The sequence below is a fragment of the Theropithecus gelada genome, chromosome 5 (assembly GCF_003255815.1).
Source record: "Theropithecus gelada isolate Dixy chromosome 5, Tgel_1.0, whole genome shotgun sequence".
Taxonomy (NCBI): domain Eukaryota; kingdom Metazoa; phylum Chordata; class Mammalia; order Primates; family Cercopithecidae; genus Theropithecus; species Theropithecus gelada.
Genome location: NC_037672.1, coordinates 68,385,037 through 68,392,633, shown reverse-complemented (window position 1 = coordinate 68,392,633; position 7,597 = coordinate 68,385,037). Strand labels below are relative to the sequence as shown.

Sequence of the window (7,597 nt, the reverse complement as noted above, 5' to 3'; positions counted from 1 at the left end):
ATTTGCATTTGATTTTTTTTTTTCATATTGAAGATCGGCTGATCTTAGATTTTCTAAGTCCCTAATAAATGCCTATTTATACAACTGGTGTCTTCCCCTAAACCTAAACTTCAAACTTCAAACTCCAAACTCCACAGATTTGGATAGTATTAGAAATGGCATTCGTATTAATGGTTATAGTACTTTTTTTTACATGCTAATGTGAATGGAATTATTAGGCATTAAAAAAGAAAGCTTATATAGTAGAAGAAAATAAAGCATCTAGACATAAGCTTTAAGAGATCTATTGTGTTAATACAGCTTTACTTTTTGAGTGGTAAGCTTTTAAAAAGAAATGTGGTGCTCTAACTCGAGGAAAAGATAAGGGTGACTGAAGCGATAGTCTAGAGGAAAAAGATGCAGACATTTATTGAGTACCTCCAATGTGCCAGGTGCTAGTCAGAGCATTTTCATTATGTTTCCTCATTTAATTCTCATGGTGATCTTTTGGAACTGTGTTATTATCATTTTATAGATGAAGTAACTGAAACACAGTCAGATTAAAGAACTGCCTATGATTGTTTGGCTAATAATAAGTGGAGGGGTGAGGCTTGAAGGCAGGTTTGTCTTATTCCAACACCCATGTATACCCTTAAATTTAAGTTATTCTGACTTGATGTTGCTCAAATCCAATGTGTTCAGCTGTTTGCCTCTCCAATTAGCAAGATTTTTGTTTTTAAGGTAGGACACTTTTAGCAACATGAACCAACTTTGCCCAGTATTGTTACAAACTGTTAACTGGAGACATTTGAATTTGGAGATGAAACTGATGTGGTCTTGGGGTACTGGAGAAGATCAAGTTATCACATAAACAAAGTACAGAGCTAAGAACATGTTTTAAATCTTTCCACTAACTCTGACTTTTACTGACTAAAATTTTAGTGGACAGTATGTTTATGACTCTTAGCATTAACAACATCATAAGTCAAACTCGCTAATATATGCTAAGCATTCTGTTTATAATTCTTTTAACCTAGAGGATTGCTGAGCTGGGACTAATTTCCTCAAAGGGAAAAAAAACCCAGGTGAGAGCTGAGACTGCTCCTGAAACTGAGAAGGCAGCTCTGAAGGGATCTCAGATTTTAGCAGCAGGAGTTGAACCATGGGCATAGAATCAGCTTGCCCAAGATCTCCTGATTAATAAACCATGGAACAAGATTTAAAACCAAGTTCATTTCACTTCAAAGCTCACACCACATTTTTCCCACCACATTTTGCTTTGTTATACGAATACAACTTTGTTCAGGCTTACAAAAAAGTCCTGGGAGGGGATTTAGAAGATTTTGCATAGCCAAACACTGAGTTTCATGGAGTTTGATGGAAGAAGAGTTACGTATTAGTACGGGAAAAGTAGAGGCCATCTTTGTTGTTCTTTCTTGAGCTCTTCCCTTTCTTGGGTGAAAGACTTCATCAACGTCTGATGAGGATCTCTAGGGGCTATTCTCTGCTCATCAAATGATTCTTATGACTCAGAAGCCAAATGGGATGTAAATAAACAGTATTTATGTCTAGCATGGCACTTTAGCTAAACTTTGTACCCCACTTTGAACTATTTTAAAGCAGAATATCCTTAAAAAGGATACTTAGGCCTGCTTTTTTTTTCCCCACCTAAGCCCATTTAGTCCTTCTACTCATTATGCAAGGACTCAAATGGTTATCTTTAAGAAGTGAGACAAGATAGAATCAATGCTCCTGTAATCACTTCATCTTTGTCCATCCCCACTTCTGATGGAGAGGGTCCTAGGAAATAATGCACCGAAGGTTACATTGTGAGAGATAAACAACATTTGCAAAAGAGGTCTTTTTGCCTTGGAAAGGCTTCATTCTTTTAAAAAAATGTAAGCATCAAGGTTAAGTGGAACTCATTAGCTCAACCTTTAAGGATGATACCAGGATAAAGTTGGGCCCATGCGAAGAGAATGAGAGGGAGATATAGTGACATGAAAATAAGGAGGAAAAGGAGGTGCCTATGTAAGTAAGGCTCACCACAAATACAAAGGCAACCTTTAGGGAAAAGGAAAGAAGTCTTTGCACATCCTTAGAACTCTGAATGTCTTAGTGATGCTGTATGAGTGAGTCTTAATGATAGTGAACTGAATCAGTCACGCCAGGTTATGTCCATATGAGAATGTGTCTTTGCTAAACATGCCAACATCACTGAAGGAAAGAAACTTGGAGTTTTCTTTAAGATATAGGTCTTTTTCACATATCCAGCCCAAGCTTTCTCTTCTTGTCACTCCAAACACTCTGTTCCGTATGCTAAATAGTTTGAGGAACCCAAATGGGCCATGTTCGCCTACGTTTCATTGTCCTGTACTTCTTGTCCTGTACTAGCAAAGAAGTCCCATTGGTCTTTCTTCTCCTTATTAACAATATAGGTAACATTTTTGAAGTTGTTTCTTCAGAAAACCTTCATTCATCAAAACTACCTCAAAGGTCATGTTTGTTTGATTCTAGAACTTCCTGTAATTACCTGTATTGTAACACTCATCACTGTATTTTACTTACTTGTGTAACTAATTGCCCATATTCTGCACTAGACAACAGAATCCCTTGAGTCAGGTACTATATCTATTTACATAGCATTCACAATAAGTGAATCTCCTACAATAAGTGACATTAGCAGATACACAACACATATTAAATGAATAATGAAGTTTCTGAAATACTAGAGTTAAAAACTGTAGGAGCTACATTATATAGAATAAACATTTACTTTGCTATAGAATGGAATGTAACCCAGGCACTACTTTATCATCAAGCCTTAGGTTGGTTGGAGAAAGATAACAAAAAGAAACATGATTGTGCAGAAACAGACAAACCTTTGTGGAAGGCATTTGAAAATGGCATTTCCCCTCCACAGTGTGTTCACAGTGTGGGCAAATTCACTGCTCTGTCGTACTTTCTGAAAATAAAGAACCGTTACATCAAGGTGAATTATTGATAAATCGCGTACTTGCCCAGAAGGGAACAGACTTTTATTATCATAAGGACCCTTCCTTGGTGCTCTTTATCGACGGAATCCAAGACCTTTCTTGAAAGGACACTAGGACATAAAGCCACCTGTTAATGACTCATTGAAATTTCTCACTCCATCCGTTTCGCTAGTGATCATGGGTCCTCAGAGGTCAGTCTTGGTGTCCTTGGATAAAGAGCATGAAGCAAGGGTGGCTGAACCAGAGTTTGAACCCAGATGCTCTTTCCACTAAGCATACACCTTTCCATTAGATACACCTCTTTCCCACCCCAACCAAACAGCTCCAGTGCACTGCTTCCCAGACCATAAACATACTTGTCTATTCTGCTATATAGTCAGTCCTTACATTGCTTTTTTCTTCTGATAGACCAAACTCTTTAAGAACAAGTACTTAGTCTTATCTATTTCTAGATCCCCCACATTACTCAGAAAGTTACTCCATAAATGTTTGTAGAACTGATTTCTATGTGAAGCAGGTGTGCCCCATCACTCTGTTAACATACATTAGAAAACTAAATCTTTTGAAAAGTTGTAATATGCCACCTAAGAACAGTAACAGTTCCTAGAAACTCTCTAACATGCTTAGAAAATGATTTATTATAAATTATCTCCCCCATAAAATGATTGGCTGGCTTATCTTCACCGTCATGATAGCATCTGTAATTAACTGAATAAAAAAAATTATGCCATTAAAAGAAAACCATCCGTGATCTTGTTCTAACACCTGCCACTCTAGTATTATATCTGTCACATGGTACTATGATAAAGTTATCTAGAAATAAAAAAGGATACAATTGATAATTCATCAAATTGTGGAGCTTCAGTATTTAAAAAGATGTATGTTAAAATTAAATTATTTTAAAGATCAAAGAAAACTTTCATCATACTGAGTACTTGATAAGGAACAAATAGGAAGTGTGATGACTCAGGTTTGCCCTGAGGGGATGGGCCATCGGTTGCAAATTGTGGAATTTCCTCTGACATAATGAAAAGATGAGGATGCATAAGTTCTCTAGTGGGGAGATGATATAAAAAGCCACCAGAGCACTCCATAAGGCACAAACTTTCAGAGACAGCAGAGCACACAAGCTTCTAGGACAAGAGCCAGGAACAAACCACCGGAAGGAACCATCTCGCTCTGTGTAAACATGACTTCCAAGCTGGCGGTGGCTCTCTTGGCAGCCTTCCTGCTTTCTGCAGCTCTGTGTGAAGGTAAGCACATCTTTCTGACCTACAGAGTTTTCCTATGTCTAAATGTGATCCTCAGATAGCAAAGCTAGTCTTGATGCTTTGATAACAAGTACCCTTTTTATTCAGAAACAGAATATAATCTTAGCAGTCAATTAATGTTAAATTGAAGATTTAAAAAAACTATATCTATATAACTCTTAGGAAAGTATAAAGTTTGATCAATATAAACATTCTGCTTTTATAATTTATACCATGTAGCATGCATATATTTAACATAAATAAATAATTTACAGTATATCCTATTGAGAACCATGGATACTTATATTATATATTAATATTGAGTTGAGCAAGGTAACTCAGACAATTCTACTCCATGTAGTATTTCATTGACAAGCCTCAAACTTGTCATTAATTCCTGTCTGGTTGAAAGATACCCTGATTATAGACCAGGTCTATACAACTTATTTATGTATTTCTGTTAATTCCTTCTGAAGGCAATTTCTATGTTGGAGAGTCTTAGCTTGCCTAGTAGAAATAACACTGTGGTATCACAGAAGATTATGCAATATTGACCAGATAAAAATACCATGAAGATGTTGATATTGTACAAAAAGAACTCTAACTCTTTATATAGAAAGTCAGTCATTCAATGTTGTCAGTTATGACTGTTTTTAAAAACAAAGAACTAATTGAGGTCAAGGGCTAGGAGAATATCTGGCTTTCAATGTCAGGAATGAGTTTACTAGATATATGATGCTTTCCACAGCCTCCAAATAATCATATTGGAATTAGAAAGGAAGTAACTGGCAGAGCTGTGCCTGTTGATAAAATCAATCCTTAATCACTTTTTCCCCCAACAGGTGCAGTTTTGCCAAGGAGTGCTAAAGAACTTAGATGTCGGTGCATAAAGACGTACTCCAAACCTTTCCACCCCAAATTTATCAAAGAACTGAGAGTGATTGAGCGTGGACCACACTGCGTCAATACAGAAATTATGTAAGTACTTTAAAAAAGATTAGATATTTTGTTTTAGCAAACTTATAATTAAGGAAGGTGGAAATATTTAGGAAAGTTCTAGGTGTTAGGATTACAGTAGTAAGTGAAACAAAACAAAATAAAAATATTTGTCTACATGGTATTTAAATATGGTAGCTTCTACAACTACTATAAATGTTATTTTGGACTTAGACTTTATGCCTGACTTAAGGAATCATGATTTGAATGGAAAAATTAAATATTAATCTGAACCATTTCTCTCTTATTTCAGTGTAAAACTTTCTGATGGAAGAGAGCTCTGTCTGGACCCCAAGGAACCATGGGTGCAGAGGGTTGTGGAGAAGTTTTTGAAGAGGTAAGTTATATATTTTTTAATTTAAATTCTTCATTTATCCTGAGACATATAGTCCAAAGTCAGCCTATAAATTTCTTTCTGCTGCTAAAAATCTTCATTAGGTATCTGCCTTTTTGGTTAAAATAAAATAACATCAATAGTGAGTTTGTTGTACTCATGACCGGAAAGACCATACATAGTTTGCCCAGGAAATTCTGGGTTTAAACTTGTGTCCCATACTCTTAAGTTTCTTGTCACTCCCAGTAGTGTCCTATTTTAGAGGATAAATTCTCTGATCTCCCTGTTTATAGTTGAGAATATAGAGCATTTCTAACACATGAATGTCAAAGTCTATATTGAGTTTTCAAGAACCCTACTTTCCTTCTTATTAAACATAGTTCATCTTTAAATTTTTAATTTTATTTTAGGGCTGAGAGTCAAAATTCATAAAAAAACAATACATTCTCCATGGTATCCAAGAATTCCTCAGTGAAGATGCCAAAGAAACTTCAAGCAAATCTACTTCAACACTTCATGTATTGTGTGGGTCTGTTGTAGGGTTGCCAGATAAAATACAAGATGCCTGGTTAAATTTGAATTTCAGTAAACAATGAATAGGTTTACATTGTACCATGCAATATCTGGAACATACTTATAAGTAAAATAATATTTATTTGAATCTACAGCAAACAACAAATAATTTTTAAATATAAGAATTTTCCTAGATATTGCACGGGAGAATATACAAATAGCAAAATTGAGGTCAAGGGCCAACAGAATATCTGACCTTTAATTTCAGGAATTGAATGGGTTTGCTAGAATGTGATATTTGAAGCATCACATGCAGATGATGGGACAATAAATTTTGCCATAAAGTCAAATTTAGCTGGAAATCCTGGATTTTTTTTCTGTTAAATCTGGCAACCCTAGTCTGCTAGCCAGGATCCATAAATCCTTGTTCCACTGTGCCTTAGTTTGTCCTTTATTAGCCACCATCTTACCTAAGTGGAAAAAGTATTAGCCACCATCTTACCTCACAGGGATGTTGTGAGGACATATGGAAGCACTTTAAGTTTTTTCATTGTAATATAAATTATTTTCAGGGTAACTTATTTACCTATTTATTATTTATTTAAGCATCAAATATTTGTGCAAGAATTTGGAAAAATAGAAGATGAAGAATCATTGATTGAATAGTTATAAAGATGTTATAGTAAATTTATTTTATTTTAGATATTAAATGACATTTTATTAGATAAATTTTGATCAGAGTTTTCAGATTAAACAAACAATTGGACATCCAGTTAAATTTTCATTTCAGATAAACAACAAATAATTTTTTAGTATAAGTACATTATTGTTTATCTGAAATTTTAATTGAACTAACAATACTAGTTTGATACTCCCAGTCTTGTCATTGCCAGCTATGTTAAGCAGTGCTGTGTTGAATTACGGAATAATGAGTTAGAACTATTAAAACAGCCAAAACTCCACAGTCAATATTAGTAATTTCTTGCTGGTTGAAACTTATTTATTATGTACAAATAGATTCTTATAATATTATTTAAATGATTGCACTTTTTAATACAAGGCTTTATATTTTTAACTTTAAGATGTTTTTTGTGTTCCCCAAATTTTTTCTACTGTTTCTGATTGTATGGAAATATAAATGTAAATATGAAACACTTAAAATATAATTTGTTGTCAAAGTAATCAAGTGTTTGTCTTTTTTTAGTTTTAGCTTATTGGGCTTATTGCGATTCTCTTTGTTTGTATTTAAAATTATACTTTGATTTAGAAAATATAAATGCTTCCCCTTAGCATTTTGTTTACTCTATGGAAAATTACAAACTTTTATTTTTAGAAAACAGAACTCCTTTCCAGAAATGGGTTACAAACAGTAGTGTCCTCACAGAATGTTGGAAATATTTTCAACTTCCCACTGTATACTATTTTGCTAATAAGTCTGTCTTCAGATTTCGATTAACCAGTTTGTATGTCTGTACGCTTTAGCATAGCTGGACATTTAAAGAGGAAAGAGAGTACATATTATAAGTTGC

General features: G+C 34.5%; 1 protein-coding gene across 3 annotated transcripts; it reads left to right on the top strand.

Moving 5' to 3' along the window:
• Positions 1-4,011: 4,011 nt before the first annotated feature.
• CXCL8 (C-X-C motif chemokine ligand 8) lies at positions 4,012-7,250 on the top strand. Of its 3 annotated transcripts, none has more exons than XR_003119402.1 (5): positions 4,047-4,228; positions 5,068-5,203; positions 5,475-5,558; positions 5,966-6,222; positions 6,277-7,250. XR_003119402.1 is itself a non-coding variant. In XM_025385068.1 (4 exons), the coding sequence occupies exons 1-4, from the start codon at positions 4,165-4,167 to the stop codon at positions 5,985-5,987; spliced, it is 306 nt and encodes a 101-aa protein (XP_025240853.1). In that variant the 5' UTR covers positions 4,012-4,164; the 3' UTR covers positions 5,988-7,250. The 3 variants fall into 3 exon arrangements, 1 of the variants encoding a protein (XP_025240853.1); XR_003119403.1 differs by having other exon boundaries at positions 5,966-6,155; positions 6,611-6,623; XM_025385068.1 differs by having other exon boundaries at positions 4,012-4,228; positions 5,966-7,250.
• The last annotated feature ends 347 nt before the right edge of the window (positions 7,251-7,597 follow it).

What these genes read in the sequence shown, in the direction of transcription:
- CXCL8 (XM_025385068.1), top strand. Translation starts at nt 4,165, where the DNA reads ATGACTTCCAAGCTGGCGGTGGCTCTCTTGGCAGCCTTCCTGCTTTCT. An exon ending in TTCTGCAGCTCTGTGTGAAG is followed by an intron (nt 4,229 to 5,067) that starts GTAAGCACATCT and finishes TTCCCCCAACAG; the next exon opens with GTGCAGTTTTGCCAAGGAGT. An exon ending in TGCGTCAATACAGAAATTAT is followed by an intron (nt 5,204 to 5,474) that starts GTAAGTACTTTA and finishes CTCTTATTTCAG; the next exon opens with TGTAAAACTTTCTGATGGAA.